The following is a 20977-nucleotide window of genomic DNA, read 5'->3' as shown; positions in this document are numbered from 1 at the left end:
ATCATGGATACTTTATTTTATGGCAGTATGCAAGTATTTCCCAGTTAACAGAAAGACAATAGATATTTATGTTGGGGAGGTACTTTTGATCCTGGGATGTCCCAATTTGGTTTTTTTATACATCTCATGTTTTTTACAGATATGATTGATTGTGATCAGTGTAAATTATTAAGGATACTTCAATTTATGTTTCATTACATCTCAATAATTTGAGGTTTGAATATTCTGTTGTTTAGCCACATTTGGTTTTTGGTCACGCATCACCTGTGAACTTGAAAGTATATAATAGAATTATAGAATAGTTTGGTTTGGAATGGACCTTAAAGATCATCTAGTTCCAACCCCCTACCATGGGCAGGGGCACCTTCCACTAGACCAGGTTGCTCAGAGCCACATCCAACCTGGGCTTGAACACTTCCAGGGATGGCACATTCACAACTTCTCTGGACAACCTGTTCCAGGGCCTCACCACCCTCACAGTAAACAATTTATTCCTAATATCTAATGTAAACCTATTCTCTTTCAGTTTAAAGCCCTTGTCCTTTCACTACATGCCCTTGTAAAAAGTTCCTCTCCAGCTCTCTTGTAGGCCCCCTTTAGGTACTGGAAGGTGCTCTAAGATCTCCCTAGAGACTTCTCTTCTCCAGGCTGAACAGCCCCAGTTTTCTCAGCCTGTCTTCCTAGGAGAGGTGCTCCAGCCCTGTGATCATCTTGGTGGCCTCCTCTGGACTTGCTCCAGTAGGTCCACATCCTTCTTATGTTGGGATTTCCAGAGCTGGATTCAGTACTCCAGGTGGGGCCTCATGAGAGCAGAACAGTCACCTGCCTTGACCTGTTGTGTACCCAAATTTCAGAAATGTGCTTTTTCATCTGTTTAGACTCTACGCCGCCCTGACTCCTCTGATGACCGCTATGTGATGACCAAACATGCAGCTATATATCCAACAGAGGAGGAACTTCAAGCAGTCCAAAAAATTGTCTCTATTACCGAGCGTGCTTTGAAACTTGTTTCTGACAATATGACTGACCATGAAAAAAGCAAGAGCAAAGAGGGAGATGACAAAAAAGACATCAGTAAAGACAGGTAATTTTTTTTCCTTATTATTTTTTAAGAATTTTATGACTTCTTTCTGAAGCCATTTTATGTTTTTCCTTGTACTGTTATCAGTGCTTTCAGGAATTCTGTTCCCTTTGGATTTTAATATGGCATATGTCACTGTGGCTTCAAGAGTATATGGAATACTGCTATTTTATTTAATTTTTCTATCTATCTTCATGTTTAGTTTTATGATTTTTATAGTATTTTAAATGCAGCTTTTAACTATAATTCACAGAGCTTTGAAAGGAGTTTTACGGGTGGGCATTTTGGCTAAAGGTTTGTTACTCCGTGGAGACCGAAATGTCAATCTTGTTTTGTTATGTGCTGAGAAGCCTTCAAAGATGTTACTTGGTTTTATTGCTGAAAGTCTTCCCAAACAACTTGCAGTAAGTAATATTTAGATTTTTGGATCTGAATTTTGGTAAAAATACTATAAAAGTCTGTTCTCAAGTCAAATGTCTGTAGGGCTGACTGTGCTGCATTTCATAGCTCAGGTACAGTTTCTTTTCATTTTCTGACTGTGTCTGAATTCAGGGACTATGCTGTGTGTTTTGCTTTCTGTATATTCCATCCATACAAGTGTCTAGGCTCTTATGCTACCAGTGTAGTTTCAATCATAATTTAATAGATTTCCTTCAACTGGGAAATAGAAATGAGCAGAAAAAAGACTATTATCCAGTTACCAGCAGTGATAGACATAATTTGTGTGGTGTTACAGGAAGCTTGCACTGCCTGAAGGTCAAAGTTCTCCATTAATGCCAGTCTCTTTGTACTTGTCTTGTTTCCAGTTTGTATGTGTCAGTGCTTTGTAGTCCCAGAAGTAGTTAACTAAGTCTTGTATGTGTTTTTTTTAATTTGGCACTAGAAAAAAGTACATGTAGTCTTAAACCATTCAGCAAAATTCATATAAACCATTTGCTGTATTTCTACAATAAATGAAAGTACAGAATAAAGTTTTTAGCTTGAGTACTCTCTACTGAGCAAAGCCTGTCCAGTATTGCTATAGGATGCTTTTCACAGCATTAGTACTTCAATGCAGTGTGGTAAAATGCTCAACAGAATCCATGGCATGGTAGAAGTATTAGCAGGATCAGATTAATTAGAAAATAATCTAGGGTTTGCTTTTGTCTGGAATAACAGAAGAAAACTTAAAACCTGCACATCTTGGTCTGGCTTTGTGGAGAATTCACTTGTCCCTCTAGTTTGTGGAAGAAGGTGATAGAGGTGCCTCCAGCTTTATTTTGGGGGGTATTTAGAGTTATTAAATCTAGTCACAAGAAACAATTCTGAGTAACCACCTTGTACTCTTACTATTTTCCCCCCTAGTGTTAATCTTGTCCTTTGCTCTCATCAGAGGATGTTGTGATAGCCAAGTATAGAATGTGACTCGCAGTACTCAAGTTGTAACTGCAAGCTTGAAGAACCACCTCTGCATCTTGGTGCTTTTTAAAGGCTCCTCTGTTCCAATGAGAAAAACATTCAACTGGCATTTGAAGTGGCAGTGAGGCTTTTATTTATCTCAAATGCTGTCAAGATTCTTGTTATGTAATTTACTTATTTATATGAATTTCACTTGGTTGTTTTTTTCTCATTTGCACGCTTGGCAACTGCTGTGTGTTTTCATTAATGATTTGGAAACAGTATTCAAGTCCATATATATGTATTAATTGTGTATACTGTTGTTTCTTTGAATACACAGGTATTTGCTTCATATAATTATATTGCGTTTCTGCCTTTCTGTTAAAAAAGGCTATGTTGAAATCAATTTTCTTCCCTTTACTTTTCTTGGCCACATGCTAATAGAAGTTTCTCTTTCTTGATATTTAGGTAATAAGTCCTGAGAAATATGATATCAAGTGTGCAGTCCCAGAAGCAGCAATAATTTTAAATTCATGTGTGGAACCCAAAATGCAAGTTACTATCACACTGACATCTCCAGTCATTCGGGAGGAGAACATGAGGGATAGAGGTTGGGAAGTTGTTAAAGATGTTACTTCTATCTATTCTGCTTAAGATAGCATTGAGGCCCTAGAAGGCAACATGCTGGCATAACTAATGTACTTGATCAAAACCTTGTTTTTCAACAAGCAGTCTCAGTAGAGAACAATTTCCTATAAAAATGCTTATACGATGCATTTAATTTTTAAAAATTCTAATTTGAAGTCCAACCTCAGCTTTCTGGAAAAGGTACAAACTTGATTCTTTTTCACCCCCTCTTATAAAATTATAAGTAAAACTAAGTATTTTATAACAAGTGGCTATAAACTGGCTTTCTAATGCAGTCCTGCCCTAAAAGAAAGGTCACATTTTCAAGTTTTAGCTAGATCAGTAATACCATCATTTACATATTCCAAATAGCAGCACCACTTAAAATGTACTTTTATAATATTTTTAATAGTAACAGTGCTTATAATTTTAAAAGAAAATGTATTTTTTTTCCAGCACTCTGAGGTTGCTTTTTGGCCTGGAGTTATTTTTGAATATATTTAGGCTCCTGATATTGCAACCAGTCTTCTATCCAACTGGCAAACTCAGACTAGGAAAATAAGAAATGGCTTTGTCATTTCAGCTGCAGCAGAAAGTGAAATTTGTAAATAAAATTGCATTTCTGAAGTTCACAGTTTCTCTAGTGCCAGCAATGTTGCTTTACGGTCTGTTTTTTAATGCTTTCCAAGCTTTAAAAGCTTTTAAGCCAACAAGCATGATTAATGTTTACAGTGCATTGGTTCCTTTTGTTTACGGGTCAGATAAAACTAACTTTTGTTTCCTTTTAATCCTGTATTTTCATAGTTGAAGAGATCATGGCAAACAGGGTTCTGGTGTTTGACAGTGAACCTATGTATAACAAATCTGAGGCTGTCTTAACACTTCTCCTATGCAGGTTGAAAAAAATTGTATGTATGTATACTTGTGCTTGTGTATATATGTATTTATATAAGCCACAGAGACTTTTTCAATTTCTTCTCATCCTTACATGCCCTCTACATTTATTGAGATTTTTATATTGCATTAGTAAATGTTCTGTAGCTATGACTAATGCATTGTAAACAAGCTGTGTTAACAAAGTCATCCTACATAATCAGAAAGAAAAATGTCAAGATACATTCTCTAGTTTGGATGACTTCTGAAGTCTTAAAGAGTGCTTTGTACATGATTTTTGAGCTTTACATATTATTCCTAGTTATAAAGTCTTTGTACATATACTGTCACACCCAAACAGATTACTTGTTTTTTGAAAATCTTAAGTGTAACATGACTTTTAATTTGTCTGTGCTGAATCAGACTTCATGTATTATTTAAGCTCATAAAGAATGCTTTAAAATATTTGATTATTAAATTACATTAAGCATTAAATTAAATTAACCTTAAACACCATGTTTGTTTATTAACATACTATGAAAAAGTTCAATACTGATCCTGCCACAATACTAAATTTCCATTTTGTGGCCTAAAACTCTATGATGTTAACTAAAAAAAAAACAAATTTCAAATTACTATGATCAAACCCTTAATTTATGCCACCTAAAGGAAACAAATCTGTACTTTTGTCTGACCCACACCTGAGTTAAAACGAGTTTATCAACTGCTGGAGTATTGCCTCTAGGAAAGCAAAATCAAGTTAGATTTCTTTTCAAGACACTGAGCAGTATAAAAAGTTCACTTTTGAAGCTAGAGCAAATAGAAGACTCAATTGCAAATTATTGCAGCAAAGGAGGCCTTATTATGAAGACTTCTGCTTTTTTGCTGCAGAGTAATAGTATATGTTTGGTTTTTTTCTTACTGCAGCTCCTCATGTGCTGGGTCTTACAATGGTTTAAAGTTTTCATTTTTTTTTTATTTTTAGCCTGCAGTTAAAGTAAAGATGAGACTGAGACTTGCATGAGGAATAGAATCATGTTTGATGTGTAATAATCCCATTACATTATAAAAAGCTAAAAAAAAAACAAACCAAAACCAGTGTGAAATAAAACTGTTAACCACATAGCTACTGTTCCTTACAGTATTGTGCATTTGACAGTTTACCAAATTGGATACATTCAAAGGGCTCTAACCCAGCTGTGGATTCTTTCCTTCAGCAGACAAAGTGTACATATTTATATAAGCATATATATATATGTGCACGTGTCTTTATTTTTTTATCTTTAGCTAACAGCCCCAGTCCTAAGCTTTCTAGCAAAGGGTCTTGATTCCTGTCAGGGGTTGCTACCAAGACATCGGAAGGATTTTTGACCAAGGATTTCTAAAGCTCAGTGTCACACCTGCCATACTTTACAAAGGAGGGGTTTGGACTCACAGTCCTAGGACCTACTGTTACTTTGGGTTTTTTTCTTTTTGTCTTTGTCTCTATCCTAGAATTAAGCAGTGTTCACACTAGTTTTCAAATAGTTGACTGGGTAAAATGTATTCTGTGTAATAAAACCTAGTAAAATTGATACGCCTGTTAACTTTTAATGACGAAGTAGTTTGGACACAGGATGTCTAACTGAAGATTAACCCCTTATATTTAGGGTAGTAATAAATTAAGTTATATAGGGTAAGAATTTGTGCTTGTGTTTTGTAAATTAATTCAACTTTTTTTGTCTTAGCTCAACAGGGTGGTAGGTTAGGCATCTGAATTTAGTTAAAGACTATTTAAGGGGTTAATCCTAAAATGTAAAACAGATGCAAAAATTCACAGATTAAGTATTACAAGAGTTTCCTTGATACATTTTTTTCCAGTCAATATATTCTCAGTGCAATTAGGTGTCTTACAACTTCTTAGTCTTTTTAAGTTTCAAGGATATTCATATGATATCTAGTAGTAGCACATTTTAGAGTGACATTTCCAGCACTGTGTATGATTCTCCTCTGTGCACTTAAACTGTAATTCTTTTTAGTAAAATTGTTTTCCAATTTGAATTTTTTTGGAGGTAGAAGTAATTGGACTTTCAAATTATGTAGTGAGTTATTGTGATTGAAGTTTGCACAGTATAATCTATTTGCATAGTAGCTTTAAAAGACTGTAAAAAACAGACTGATTAGGCTACTGGACAGAAGAGACACATTTTTAATTTCTCAACCTTATTTTGCCTCCTGTTTTCCTGCTGTGCATTTCCTCTAAATATACTCCTTGTCTTTTTATATTCAAGTTTTACTTGTTTCATCAGTTATCTTACCTGGCACCCCTCTTGTATAGGTGTCGGTTTGATTTTTGTTTTGTTTTAAATGAAATGCCACTTCAAATGTCTTCATTTGCTGTGTAATACCTTGTTGGTTCAGCTATTCTTCTTTCCACTTTAATATATAGTACATAATTTTAAACATCTGTTTGAGAAGATACCTGTGTTCTTCACTTTATTTTGAAATCTTCCCCCTTTTAGCCCTGTGCAGAGCAATGGGACTATCCTATAAAAAAATGCCCAAATCTGAATGGAGTACTTCAGATTTAAGTTTTGCAAAGTTTAGAACCATGTTCATTCATAGCTTTTTAGTTCTCTCTAAAGTATTCTACTATTGAAAGTATCCTATTTATTTTGCATTTGTGTATAAATAAGTGGTTTCTGGGCTGTCTCTCTGCGTCATCCCTACTTGCTGGCATTTTTCATGCGACTATATATATAACTTCTATTCTCAGAGTTACCTAACTTTATATCTTGCTGGAGTAAATTATATTCCATTCAGCCAGCTCATGTGAAATGAGTGCCATTGAGTGAAGGCTTTTTTTTTCATCTTGTCTGGTGTATCACCAGTTATGCTACCAGTATATTTTGTCACTCGTCACAATAGCCATTTTCATAATTAGTAAAACAAAATACTTTTAAAAGTGATCATTGCATTATATCCCTACAATTTTTAAAGTAACTTGAAGGTACCATTTCATATTGTTCAGTGGTTCCAGTTTCATTGATTTAAACTATTTCCAAAAGGGTCTTGTGGTCTTTTCTATTTTGGTAACAAAGTAATCTGCTTTGTAATTAATCATTTTCTGAACATTTAAATATAAAAGATCTACAATATTTTAGAATAATAGAATCATTGAATCATTTAGGTTAGAAAAGCCCTTCAAGATCATCAACTCCAACTGTTAAACTAACGCTGCCAAGTCCACTGCATCTACAGTGCCACATCCATACTTCTTTTAAATCCCTTCAGGGATGGTGACTCAGCCACTTCCCCGGGTAGCCTCTTCCAATGCTTGGAAACCCTTTCCTTGAAGAAATTTTTCCTAATATCCAATCTAAACCTCCCCTGGCACAACCTGAGGTCATTTCCTCCTGTCCTATTGTTTTCATGGGGGGCACTGGCATTGTGCCAGGGTCAAACCATGACATTTACTTGGGAAAAGAGACCAACAACCACCTTGCTACAACCTCCTTTCAGGTAGTTATAGAGAGTGCTAAGGTCCCTCTCGAGCCTCCTTTTCTCTAGGATAAACACCTCCAGCTCCCTCAGTCACTCCTCATAAGACTTGTGCTCTAGACCTTTCACTATCTCTGTTGTCCTTCTCTAGACACATTCCAGCACCTCAGTGTCTGTCTTGTTTCGAGGGCCCAAAACTGAACACAGGATTTGAGGTGTGGCCTCACCAGTGCCAAGTAGAGCAGGATAGTCACTTCCCTAGGCCTGCTGGCCACACTTGCTGATGCAATCCAGGATGTCATTGGCCTTCTCGGCCACCTGGGCACACTGTGGCTCATGTTCAGCCACTGTCAACCATGGCCTCAGGTCCTTTTCTGCCAAACAACTTTCCAGCCAATTCTCCCCCCGGCCTGTTGTGCTGCGTGGGGTTGTTGTGACCCAAGTGCAGGACCTGGCACTTGGCCTTGTTGAACCTCATACCATAGGCCTCAGCCCATCAATCCAGCCTGTCCAGATTCCTCTGCAGAGCCTTCCTACCCTTGAGCAGATCAACGCTCCCACCCAACTTGGTGTCATCTACCAACTTACTGAGGGTGCACTCAATCCCCTCATCCACATCATTGATAAAGATATTAAACAGGACTGGCCCCAGTACTGTGCCTTGGGGAACCCCACTAGTGACTGACCACCAGCTGGATGTAACTCCATTCCCCACCACTCTAGGCCTGGTTGTCCAGACAAGTTTTTACTCAAGAATACGTGCACTGTTGCAGTTCTTTGCAAGGCGACTTGGTTCCGGGGACCGGCACGGTGACCCAAATACAGAGTCACTCAGTCCACTCACTGCAGACACCAATGTGGTAGATAGCAAATGGCGTTTATTCAAAGATTTCAAGAGTATTTATGGCTTGGGCAGTCTGTGTCACTTCTTTTAGCCCTGTCTTAGGTGCGGCCAAGTAGCCAAGGTCAGACTGAAGGTGAAGAAAAAGCTTCCTGTCTACCCGTAACAGCCCGAGTTCTTCCGGCCGCCATAACCCTAACTCTCCCACAGTGCACCTGTCTGAGCCATGAGCAGCCAGTTTCTCCAGGAGAATGCTGTGGGAAATGGTGTCAAAGGCTTTACTAGGTCTAGGTAGACAAGATCCCCTGCGTTTCCTAAACCCATGCTGGCTTGACCTGATCCCCTGGTTGTCCTGTATGTGCCGCACGATGACACTCAAGATGATCTGCTCCATGGCATTCTCTGGTACCAAGGTCAGGCTGACAGGCCTGTAGTTCCCCAGATTCTCCTTCTGCCCCTTCTTTCAGATAATCTGCTTTGGTTTTTTCTTTTTTGGCTTTTCTTTTTCTTGATGAATCATAAGTAAAGCAGTCCCTATTCAGATCCTTCCTTGCATCCTGAATGATATTGGAGTGCATATATCATGGACTGAGGAATTTATATGAGTAAGAGAGGATATTAAAAAGTAATGGAACTCTTGAAACTGAACAGATTTCACATTCCTTCAGTCAGTTTTTTAAAGTGCATAATAATTTCCTTATTCAAGTTTAAAGCATGATAAAAATAACATCACAAAATATCTAGTGCTTTTAAGTGTTTTGTTTTTTTTTTTTAGTTTATTTAGCTTTTCTTAAAAAGAGTAGGTCCCAAATAGCACGTGACCATTAAAATTTTCATGAAACTAAGTGCGAATATTTCTAGTTTGTTAAAGTGGATTTTTAGTGTTTCTTCAGTCTTGTGGTCTCTGTGCTGGTGCACTGTGTCCATTCATTTTTCCTTTTCTATTCAATTTTTGGGGATATATGTTTTTCCAGTGTTAGCTTAAAGAAAGAAGTACTATGTATTGCATAATCTGCAATGCATTTGAAATAACGTGACAGCTAAAGTTTAATATGATTCTACAATCTTCATACTGGGTTAATGCCCTAATACTAATTGAATGACTTTTATTGAACAATTACATTTGTTGTTCATGGGTTCAAGCTTTAAATGGCCTGTGTGACATTGAAGCTACTTTAAATGGTCAAACACCCATTCCTCACTGCATTTTGCCAATTCAATCCATTTTAGATGTAACCTCGGGTATGGTGAAAGACCCACCGGACGTCTTGGACAGGCAAAAATGCCTTGACGCTCTGGCTGCTCTACGCCACGCTAAGTGGTTCCAGGTTCGGAACATCATTTTATTTTCTTCTTGTAGCCTTATGAGAGATTAGTTCAGTTGTAATATAAATGTTTACCTGTGTGAAAACACTCAGTGTTGTTCATGCTAATAATACTTAATATTTTTCTGATCCCTGAATTTAGGTGTAGAAGGTTTAGTAGGGAGGAACTGCTGTATGCAGTTATTGTTCATTTGACCTTTTTTTTTTTTCTGGTCATTAAAAAAGCAATGTTGAAAGCTTGATTCACTTGGGGTAATCATATGTTGTATATTTGTTATGTGTTCCATAAGGCTGCAGAGTAACTTTGCTTTAAATAATGAAATACGTGTTTAAAGCTTTGTGTTTAGATTTAAGACTTTTTTCCTATTTCTTTAAGGGTAGGGAATGAAAGGCAAGAAGCAACTGTTTGGTTTAGTGACTTTGCATTCTGGCAAAGGCACAATAAAGAAACCAAACAGATTCTCTTCACCTTTCCATCTCTATACCTATTTCTTAGACCTTTATTTCTAATATACAAAAATACTGTATTTATTGTTGCAGGTGAACATAGGTCAAAGTGTATAGGGGATCAAGAAATGTTATTCTTGTATAACCTGTGCACTTTGACTTCTATCACCTTAAATTACTAACCCTGTACAAAATACTGCTGTAAATGGCAGCTCTTGGAATAAAGTTGTAGAATTATTTGTTTCGGTCTTGTATCTGAGCTTCCATTGAACAGCGGTGTTTTAGTCTTTCAACAAGTCCTATTTGCTGTACCTGCTGGGATTAATTTGATTTTGTATTGTTCTCAAGGCTAGAGCTAATGGTCTGCAGTCCTGTGTGGTTATCATCCGTATTCTTCGTGACCTCTGTCAGCGGGTTCCAACTTGGTCTGATTTTCCAAGCTGGGTGAGTAATGTTCTTTTGAATGAGTCTTTTTAATGCACATTGGGGTTTTTTTAATCCACTGCAAATAAAGCATGGGAATGTGTTACTACAGTTTTAAAATTTAGGTTTTTAAAAGGAGTAATGTAAGGTTTCGCTTGGGTGGTTTGTTGGTTGGTTGGCTGATTTTTTGGTTTTCCCCAAAAAACGATCCAGATTAGCTATAAAATTTTAATTTTCTGTGGTTTTGCCATGTGGAGCTGAAAATGTTTTTTCAAAAGGAATTTTCTTGTTGTTTTTGGAATTCTTTGAGAGTAGCGTACTTATTCTATATTTTAGCATTTTTTTCCTTTACTCTGTATCAAATAATCTATTTTTTTTCTTACAACCTACTCTGAATTGCTTGGACTTTACTGAAACTGGTAGAAAATAATGTCAGCTGTGCCCAGATAGCTCTGTGATAACAGAAAAGCTGCTTGAAAGAATAATTCACAGCAATTCCTGCAATCATTAATATGTTGCTTCTGCAAGATGAAATACCACAGTACTAGTCTGTGGATGTGTAACCATTGGCATTTTAATCAGTGTCACTTAGACACAGCTCTCTAGGTTGTAACTGGTTACCTATCTCAATTCTTGCAGCTGAGTGGTTTTGGAGCTTTCTTTTACATTGACTATCTTAAATGATGCTCTCCAGGAGTGCAACTTGTGTTCCAAATATTAATAAATGTTCAATCTGTGGACTGCACAAAGTTAGTCTGAACCAAAATCTCCGAAGTGTATATATGTGGAGGTAAATTCAACTTTGACTTTTTTGTTTCATAGACCAAATCCTGTTGCACTGTGCTGCTTCCTAATGTAGACTTTTCAGTTTTGGCAGGAAGAGTGCTAACATTGTCAAGACAGTTATAAGAGTTGGCATTATTTCAATGAGAAATGTTTTACAATTGTAATAAGCTTGCTGACCAGAAAAATGTGGAACAATTATTTCTGCTTTTTAAAATATTTAAAGTAAAAAAAAAAAATCCAGTTCTGTGCTATACTTCATGAAGGATATACCGTACAAATATAGTTTTACAGAAGCTCAGAAGTATGTAAGTACCCTCAATATTGCTTACTAAGTAGCCAAAGAATAAACCCAGGCATACTTTTAGTATACTTATAGTAAAAGCATCTTTTAAAGTATTGCAACACATTGCAGGCACATAGATGAAGAACAAGGAATGTTGTTTCTTATTTCTCATAATATCTGTTCTAAGGTGCAGCCAGAAAGGATGCAATGTGTCACAGAATCACTGAATGGGTAAAGTTGGAAGGGACCACAGTGGGTCATCTGGTTCAGCCTCCCTGCTCAAGCAGGGTCTTCTCAGAGCACATGGCACAGGACTGCATCCAGATGGATCTGGAATATCTCCAGTGAGGGAGACTACACAACCTCTCTGGGTAACCTGTTCCAGTGCATGGTCACTCACAGAATAAAGAAGTTCTTCCTTAAATTCAGGTAGAACTTCCTGTACATCAGTTTCTGCACATTGCTTCTTGTTCTATTGGTTGGCATCACCAAGAAGAGCCTGGCTCTGTCCTCTGACACTCTCCCTTTAGGTACTTATAGACATTGATGAGGTCCCCTCTCAGTTGCCTCTTCTCAAGGCTGAACAGGCCCAGTTCCCTCAGCTTTTCCTTTTAAGAGAGATACTCTAGACCCTTGATCAACTTCGTAGCCCTCTGATGGACCTGCTCCAGGAGCTTCGTGTCTCTCTTGTACTGAGGAGCCCAGAACTGGACGCAGCACTCCAGCACACCAGGGCTGAGTAGAAGGGCAGGATCACCTCCCTCGACCTTCTGGCAACACTCTTCCCAATGCACCCCAGGATGCCATTGGCCTTCTTGGCCACAAGGGCACTGCTGTCTCATGGACAACTTGTCCACCAGGACCCCCAGGTCGTTCTCTGCAGAGCTGCTTTCCAGCAGGTCACCCCCAGCCTGTACTGGTGCCTGGGGGTTATTCCTCCACAGATGCAGGACCCTGCACTTGCCTTTGTTGAATTTTAGGCAGTTCCTCTCTGTTCATCTCTCCAACCTGTCGAGGTCCTTCTAAAGAGCAGCACAGCACCCTGGGGTATTGGCCACTCCTCCCAGCTTTGTGCCATCAGCAAACTTGCTGAGGAGGCATCTGCCCCTTTGTCCAAGTCATTGATGAACACATTAAACAATACTGGACACAGTATAGAACCTTGGAAAGTGCCACTAGTGACAGTCCTCCAACTAGACCCTGTGCCACTGATCACAACCCTCTGGGATCTGCTGTTCAGCCAGTTCTCAATACACCTCACTGTCCACTTATTCAGTCCATACTTCCTGAGTTTGCCTATGAGGATTTCATGAGAGATTTCAGGCCTAGGTGTCTCAGTTCTCTCTAAAAGTGCTTCCTGTCTTGCTCTTATCTCCAAAAAATGGGAAATAAACTCTCCAACCAATTTGCTAGGTTAGAAAGCCAACATTACTTTATTAGCAGTGCTGGATACATGGGCGATTCTTCTCAAAGCATGCATGAGCAGCAACCTAACAGACCAGGTTATATTCCTGAAACTAATGCATATTCATCACATTTCCTGAATACATGCATATATGGTAATTATTTCCATGGACTTGTTTGGATATGGTTCTAGATCTTCTGATAAATCTTTTCTCTTTCAGAGTTTCTCAAGTATGTCATCAGGTCATAATGTACTTCACTTATCATTCTTTGCTCTGACACACAATCCTTGTTCTCAAAACTAAGATATCAGCTAATACATATTAATCACTGATAGAAGTAAACAAGGATGCATTAGCTGGCAGAAGACCTATTAGTCATAGATATAGGGAGTTAACACAAGGCCACAATCATCTCTGGTATTTGCATAAGCACTGTATGGTACAAAGTAAACATTAACCGCAAATACAGGGATCATACACTATTGTGCTAAAGTTAAAAGAATGTTCCAACATCTGCCCCCAGTGCTGCACAGGCTTCTTATTAAAGAAATTTAACTTGTTCAGTAACACTCTTGGTACCTGATGCATTGCCAGTGCCACGAATCACCATTGAAGTTTGTGTATTCAGTTGATCTTTTGGCTTGTTGGCAAAGTCCTACTGACAAAAAAAAAAAAAAAAGACATTTAAAATATATATGATTTCTAACAGTTACAGATAAAATTTTGTAGATTGAAGAAATATATTTTTCTAGACACAGAACTTCTCCTGACCTTAATGCTAGAAGCCTGTTACAAGCCAGAGATGCCAGAGCTTTTCAGAAAGAGCCTAAGTAGTTTTAATAATAGAAAATATTAGGAAATCTAAACACACACATTAGTATCAGTCTCTTTATATAGCTAGAAATAAAAACTAAATTGGAAGAATTATGTCAAGTTCCTACAAGTTAGAAGGCACCAATATTCAAGATTTATTTTTATTTTCCAAACTTGAAATCTAGCCGTTTGTGCACATAAACACTGGGGCATCATAATTCACATTTTCCTATGATGAAATTGAAGACTTTAGTGTATTGTATGAGGATCCAAAAAAGCTAGACTTGAATAAATAATGGGATCTGCTTTTTTTCTTTCCTGCTGTATTTTGCTTCATACTTGCAAACAACTAAATTGTTGCCAAAACTCAAAATCTTGACCCTGAGTGATACAGTCTAAGTACTAAAATACCATGCTCAAGAATTGAAATTTGTCAGTTAAATTGAGCTAAAATAGAAAGGAATAGGCACCCTTAGGGAGTGATTGTAATCAGCACTGCCTGTAGTTACTTGCATACATTAGAATGGACATTTATTCTTGGAAAATAGAAATAGAAGGCAACATTAGAGCAACTGTAAACTTGGGAGAGGAACCAAAAAAAACCAAACTCCCAGAAATCCCACCAAAAACCAAGAGAGACATGTTGTTTGAAAATAAAACTTGCCAAGGAGGTGGTATTGAAACATCCATTTAATGCTTACTTTGCAAAAATCTTTTATAGTTTTTTTTAAATGGTGTCTAATAAAGGCAAACAATGGAAACATTCACAGGAAAGAAAAAGTAAATTTTAGAAAACCTGTTTATCATCAAGGTTTTTTTTACACTTGTTTAACATCTAAGTTAGTGTTAGCATATACCCAAAAAACAAAAAGTGCAGTGAACTTCAGTTTTGCAAAACTGAAGAACTAGTAACCACTTAAATGTTAAAAGGTCATTAAATTTTGGATACTTTAAGTTTCTGTATTCTTGTAGAAAAAAAAATTCTCTGTAGCATGCTGTTAATTTCATGAGATGAATCAAATTCATAATTTCATACTGATTTGTGGAAGGAAAAAACTCCATAACTTGTAAAAGTTGTAAAGCCAGTATGTTTATTACAGTGCTGGATGCATGTGGGGATCATTCCCCGTAAAGGACATGCATACCCCTGAGAACTCCCGATCCTTTTTTATCCCCCTTACTGGTACATATGCAAAGAATTTCACAATTGTTTCATACATATTCATTTTACTGGTTTCCCATTACACTTGCAGCTAGTTTTTTATCAGAAAATACAGAAAGAACTACTGGGTCATCTTGTCCTGTCTCCCGCAGCCTCAGCTTTGGTTTTCATCTGTTTCAAATTTCAAGGGGTCCCTCTTATCTCTCTCACATATTTCCTTCAGCTGAGGCAGTTTTTTTTTAAACAGCACATTTCACCTAAATCCAAAATGAATTTCCACCCTGGTAAATTTCCACTCTGTTTCAATATTGTGTGCTGTTTATTCACACGGCTAACAGATTCCAGTGACCTACCATGTTTCATGCTCTCAAAAAATGACTTGACAAGTTCTCCAAGTAGGCTATTACTGTATAAATTTCTAAGAAAACCTTTGGACAATTTGTCATGAGAAGCAGCATATCGGTACTCAACACTCAATGTTAATCTTACAGTAGCGTTCTTTTTATTAATTGTTAACAAACATCTGATTTTTTAAATTTTAACTGAAAGTGTTCTGTGATGGGTAATATCCTTCAAAATTTCAGTTTTAAAAGTTCTGTACTGAACAACAGTAGTAGATTTTTTTTTTTTTAATCAGTCTTCTAAATTGTCTGGATTTTCTTATTGTTCTTCTAGGCTATGGAGTTGCTTGTGGAAAAAGCAATTAGCAGTGCTACTGGACCACAGAGTCCTGGGGATGCACTAAGAAGAGTTTTTGAGTGTATATCTTCAGGAATCATCCTTAAAGGCAAGTTGCAGCTGATCAGTGTCTGTATGCTTATGTTTAAGTAATGAAAAATCTGTAATCTTGATTGAAATAAGATGGAGGTGTGCTACTAATTAGCCTAACTGTTTTAGGTGGTCCTGGCCTTCTGGACCCTTGTGAGAAAGATCCTTTTGATACACTTGCTGTAATGACAGATCAGCAACGAGAGGATATTACTTCAAGTGCACAGGTAAAGTGTCACAGTACGATAGGTTGGATTCAAATCTATACAGGGGACCTTCAGCCAACCCTTTCCAGCTTACATGCAAGCAAACCACTGGCCAGAGAGCTGGGCAGAGAGCAGTCCCATCCAATCAGCTATCTGGGCCCGGGAGATTCAAAGCCCCTATAAAAAGGGCAGCCATATTAAACTCAGGGCTGTTTGCTGATGATGATCAGTGTGTTGTGTGTCTGTCTCTAACCCATGACCCCACATAACAGAAAAGTATGTGTTAAGTAACTAAATTTGATGGATAGTTTTTTTGTGGGAGTGGTTGGTTGATTTGGAGTTTTTTTGGTGTTTTTATTAATGGAACTATATGATGGACATGAATTTTCCTTTCTTAGAATGTAGTCCAGTCTTTCAAATGATCAGTCTTAAGCTAGGCAATAAAAATGTCACAACAGAGAATGTATTATAGAGTTCATTTTTGTACTAAAATTAACAAATTTTCCTTAAAAGTTTGAAGCGCTCCCATCTACATATATATAATCTATGTAAAGATGCTTACTCTACAGTAGTATGTTATTAGATTTAAAATTGCACCAGCATTTAATATTTTATAAATTGTCCTGGTTTAGGGCAAATTTTGGGAGGAAACCTCCAAAGGGGTCTCCTCTAGAAAGCAAATTTCAACAGCCCCTCCACCAACCGGTTCGGGAGAAAAAAATCTCCTTGGAGAGAAGTGGAAAAAACTGTTTATTTAACAAGAAAAGTACTCACAAGCATGAAAAAAACCTAATATTAAACAATGGAACCTCTCGCTGTTCTGAAGAGATGGCAAATTCAGAGTCCTTCTGTGGATGTGGCTCAATCTCTCTGGGGCTTGGGCCTGGCATTCAGCTTGGGGGGGCCCCGGGTGATTCTCCTGATGTCCTGGACCAGAGAGAAGCTGAACAGTCCCAGAAGAAGGCACAGTTCAGGGAAAACCTTTCTTGCCTTAGCTAACAAGGAAAACCAGTGAAGAAAAGGAAAGAAAAACTCATTCTCTCTCTCTGCAAAAGCTGAGAACTCTGAGAGCACTGAGCTCTTATCTGTCTTCTGCTGTCTGAGCTAGGCAGCACAGTCTGTGAGAGAGAGGAATTCTGGGGGAATAAAGTGAAGCTTCTGCAGATAAACTGTGTGCTGCTTCCCCCCCCCCCCGCCCCGCTTCACCCTCTCTGTCTCTCTGGGCCTAGTTTAAAACTACAGGACCCATTTCTGAGAAAAAAGACAGATGATGGGGATACCAGCACCATAAAGTCACTCCAAGAAATCTGTGAAAGCTTAAATTTTAATATTTATTGTATCTACTTACAGTATTGGCTATTCATGCTTGCAGCTTAAGAGTTTACTGCCCCTACCTTTTAATTCAATCCTTTTGCTGAAGATTGCTAATGCATATTGGGGCACATGACAAGCCTTGGCTGCTTCAATGCAAGTCCATCAGCTAAAACACATGTATATTATTTTTAAGTTAATATGTTGTATTTTGTATCGAAGCAGCAAATGGGACATACACATTTTATTGTGTTGACTTTGTTGGGGGAAGGAAGAGAGGATAATAAGAGCTAAGGATAATATCATATACCACTAATGTTCTTCATTAATTGTTTGATAAAGTATTTTAAATTGACATTTGTTTCTAACAGAAATATCTTCTTTCTATCCTTTTTCTAGTTTGCGCTGAGACTCCTTGCATTCCGTCAAATACACAAAGTTTTAGGAATGGATCCATTACCACAGATGAATCAACGCTTCAACATCCATAATAATCGTAAAAGAAGAAGGGACAGTGATGGGGTTGATGGATTTGAAGCAGAGGGAAAAAAAGACAAAAAAGATTTTGACAACTTTTAAAAACATTTGACATTACTGCTAAGATTGAAGGTGATAAAAAGTCTATTTGTTGCCTTGCTTTTAAATGGACATAATAATGTATGTTTAAAATATCCAAAAACAACTTAGTAATTAGATTTGGAAGAGAAAAATATAGCTCTTCTGTGAGATTGTGAATATTTTAATGATATACTGTACCAGACAGATTATGAATGGAAAGACTGCAAATGGAAACTGTCATTGGAAAAAATAGTGTTAAGTTTTTTCCTCATTACATTTTCTTTAAATGTGTTGCTACCTTTAGTCTCCATTTCTCTCTTTTGTGCATTGTTTTATCTTGACTGTACTTAATACAGCATTTATACTTCTGTTCCTATGTGTATTTTGATTATTTTTTTTATTTGGAAGGTTTTTTCTTTGCCTTTCACACTAGTTGTATATGTTACATTGTGTTAGCATAAACTGTTGGCCTCCCAATTAATATTTTACAGAACTTCATTTTGTAAAGTTAGACTGCAGGATTATGTTTTTGCTTTTGTTTTCCTAAATGTGAAGGGGTTGCAACACATAATTATCCTGCCATTTGAGTACTCAAAATTAAATGTTTTTGCCAATATTTTGGCATTTGTCTCTTTAGTGTGATATAAAGTGTGATATAGTGTGATATCAATATAAATTTTTGTTAATCTAATCAACTTTGCTGTTAGTTGTGTATTAGCAGTATAAAACCTAATATATAGAGTATGGTCTTACAACAGTTTTAAAGCAGCTGCATAATTGATCAAAGTTTTGCATGATGTTTTGGGTTTTTTTTAATATAAGGGCTTTTAAAACTATCATTTTAGGTTTAATGCATAGGTCTTTCTATGATTGACTTTGTGACATAGCAAGGTCAAAATATAACTTTCTGAATTTCCTTTTTCAAAATACAAACAGAAGCAGGCATTTCCCATTTAGACAAAGTTAGTAATTCTTTTCAGTCCACTTTGTTGATATTAATGCCTCTCAGCCCTTAAAATAAATGTTTGTCATATCAGTGCCTGTAAGGGTATTCCTTATAGCTATTTCTGTATAAACTCTCAGTGATTTTTTTTCAATAATTCAAATTTTAAAAAGTGAAGCATAACTGAAAAAGTGAACATTATTAAAGGAAAAAAGTAACCCTTTAAATTGTTTGATGTACACTTATGTCTCTTTCAAAAAGCTAAGTATAGCAGTGGTGTAGTAATGTTACACTATACTGTTGATGTATGCTCTGGTACACAGGTGTGATTTGTTGTCACAGCACTACTGTGGAATATACAACTAAAAGCTAAAATTTATTAAATTACTAAAATTCATTATACACTTGAAACTGAAGCTTCCCTCATTCTGTTCAGTGTGTATTATGCTTTGTTGCAAACCCATAAAGCTTGCAGATAAACATAGACTAACATTCTGGTAACTATTGATGGCTATAGGAGTGTATCACACATTACAAAGATCATTTGTTATTTCTGGTACAATTAAAAAATCTTTTTGTTCCATTTTGAGGTTGACTTTATCTTTGACCTTTTTAATAAATGCCTCTTGGAGTAGGATGGGGGGGTGTTTTTATTTGCAATGCTTACTGCTAACAGCATGTGCCTGTAAAATAGAAATAGACAGTATTTTAGAAAAATAGAGAGAATCTTAAGTAAATATATTAATAACATTCTTCAAGCATTAGAGTGCAGTTTTAAAGGAGTGGTTATTAGCGGTTATCAAATAAAAGGAAGGCTTTCTCATTGTAGGAAAGATTTCTTACCAATTTCAGCATCAGACATACAATAATTAATGCATGCTTTAAAATTAAAAAAGGATTATGCTAGTTTCTTTTGTCTAGCCTTGATGTGTGCCTCCAAGCATGTGCTTGGTCTTAGTTGGTGGGTATTGGTTGTTTGGGTTTTTTTGGTTGGTTGGTTGGTTGGTTTTTTAAAAGGGATATCTTGCTGCCATGGTGTCTAATAAGCCATTACTGTTTATTTTGAAAGCTGCAAGTGCTATTCATGCAGCTAGTTCAACTCCATACCGAAGTTTCTTTCTCCATAAAACAAATATGTTTATTTGGGCATGTGATTAACCCTAAAAATCAGGATTAAAAAGGTCAAAGATGTATTTTGGATTTCCTGTGTTTTTGTTCTACTGGCTTTTAACTCTTAAGCCGTTTCTGGTTCTTTTGAACTATTGTATACTTAAAGTGATTCCATATTAAATATGAAGCTGTGACTATGATTTTTGCACTGTGTGGTGAAGAGTGAATTTGCAGTTTATTTCTGTTTTACTTGCCCATTTTAATGGGCTATTTTAACTATGTAACTTCTGACTCCTGTTAAGGTAAGAATAATGGAAAAACAAGGTTTTAAAAAGTACAGCGTGAGTATTGTTTTTAAATATTACATTGTGTGCTTAGGAAGATAAAGTTAAGACCAAGTAATCAATTTACAAGCAAATAACCATTTTAATACCCTATGTTTTGATAATGCTATTGGTTTGCTAATAAACAGTGTTTGCCTTTCTTATTCAACAATGCTGTGTGTTAAATCTCAAAGTGCCAGACACTATAGTCATAATATACAAAAAAGAAATGTACTCAGCAAGAATTTTCCCCTCAGTGCTCACTTTACCGGAACAATTTAGTAAAATGAGAGCTGTTCTGTTTTGAAGTATTTTCAAGCTTTGACTTGTCTGCCTAGTTTTTAAGTATGTGCTGTCTGTGAGCATTGTGGTTTCACATGGGTTCCTGTAGAGGCATTGGTAGAAATGCAAGTCTGTTGGATACTTTCCATCAACATCTTACCCTCTTATAGAATTCTAAATGAATTGTTAAACTTATAGAGCTATTGAATGTGATGGATTCATTTGCTGCTTCTATTTTTAGACCTATTTCACTACTCAGAAGTGATTTAAAATTTACTTAAAATTGTACCTAGCAACTTTCTGAGAGTTGAAATCAACTTTAAATATTCCTACAGCAATTTTCATGTATATTTAACATTCTTGTTGCTTAATGAATATCTGGTGATAATGGGTCGGTGAAGAATTCACACAATGCCAAATTCATTTCTTTATTAAACAAGACCCATTTGCTCTACCCAAACAGATTTTATCAGCATACCACTAGTAATAGAGAAGGGGGAAAAAAAAGAAATTGGGAGGCATAATTTGCAATCTGTTGTTTTTTCCTACTTA

The 20977-nt window shown here is 36.7% G+C and overlaps 3 protein-coding genes across 6 annotated transcripts in view; 2 read left to right on the top strand and 1 right to left on the bottom strand.

The window, feature by feature from the left end:
- The window catches only part of LOC103824833 (zinc finger RNA-binding protein-like), a 64332-nt gene extending 46193 nt beyond the window's left edge, over window positions 1-18139 (top strand). For 3 of the 4 annotated variants that reach the window (XM_050986338.1, XM_050986339.1, XM_050986340.1), the window contains 8 exons: window positions 879-1084; window positions 1335-1485; window positions 2927-3068; window positions 9510-9607; window positions 10400-10495; window positions 15600-15711; window positions 15822-15919; window positions 17609-18139. In XM_050986338.1, the coding sequence (XP_050842295.1) occupies window positions 879-1084; window positions 1335-1485; window positions 2927-3068; window positions 9510-9607; window positions 10400-10495; window positions 15600-15711; window positions 15822-15919; window positions 17609-17788 (1083 nt within the window). In that variant the 3' untranslated portion in view covers window positions 17789-18139. Of the gene's footprint in view, window positions 1-878; window positions 1085-1334; window positions 1486-2926; window positions 3069-9509; window positions 9608-10399; window positions 10496-11730; window positions 11973-15599; window positions 15713-15821; window positions 15920-17608 lie in introns of those variants that run through there. The other variant, XR_007780315.1, reaches the window with a different exon arrangement.
- Window positions 1-20977, bottom strand: part of LOC127060951 (5E5 antigen-like) — an 808761-nt gene that overhangs the window by 387989 nt on the left and 399795 nt on the right. The window lies entirely within an intron of this gene.
- LOC127060952 (uncharacterized) overlaps window positions 1-20977 on the top strand; it is a 677448-nt gene that overhangs the window by 281093 nt on the left and 375378 nt on the right. The gene's annotated exons all lie outside the window — the stretch shown is intronic.

Source organism: Serinus canaria, chromosome W, assembly GCF_022539315.1.
Source record: "Serinus canaria isolate serCan28SL12 chromosome W, serCan2020, whole genome shotgun sequence".
In the NCBI taxonomy this organism is placed as follows: domain Eukaryota; kingdom Metazoa; phylum Chordata; class Aves; order Passeriformes; family Fringillidae; genus Serinus; species Serinus canaria.
Note: the sequence above shows the minus strand (reverse complement) of the source record. Positions and strands in the feature narration are given on the sequence as shown.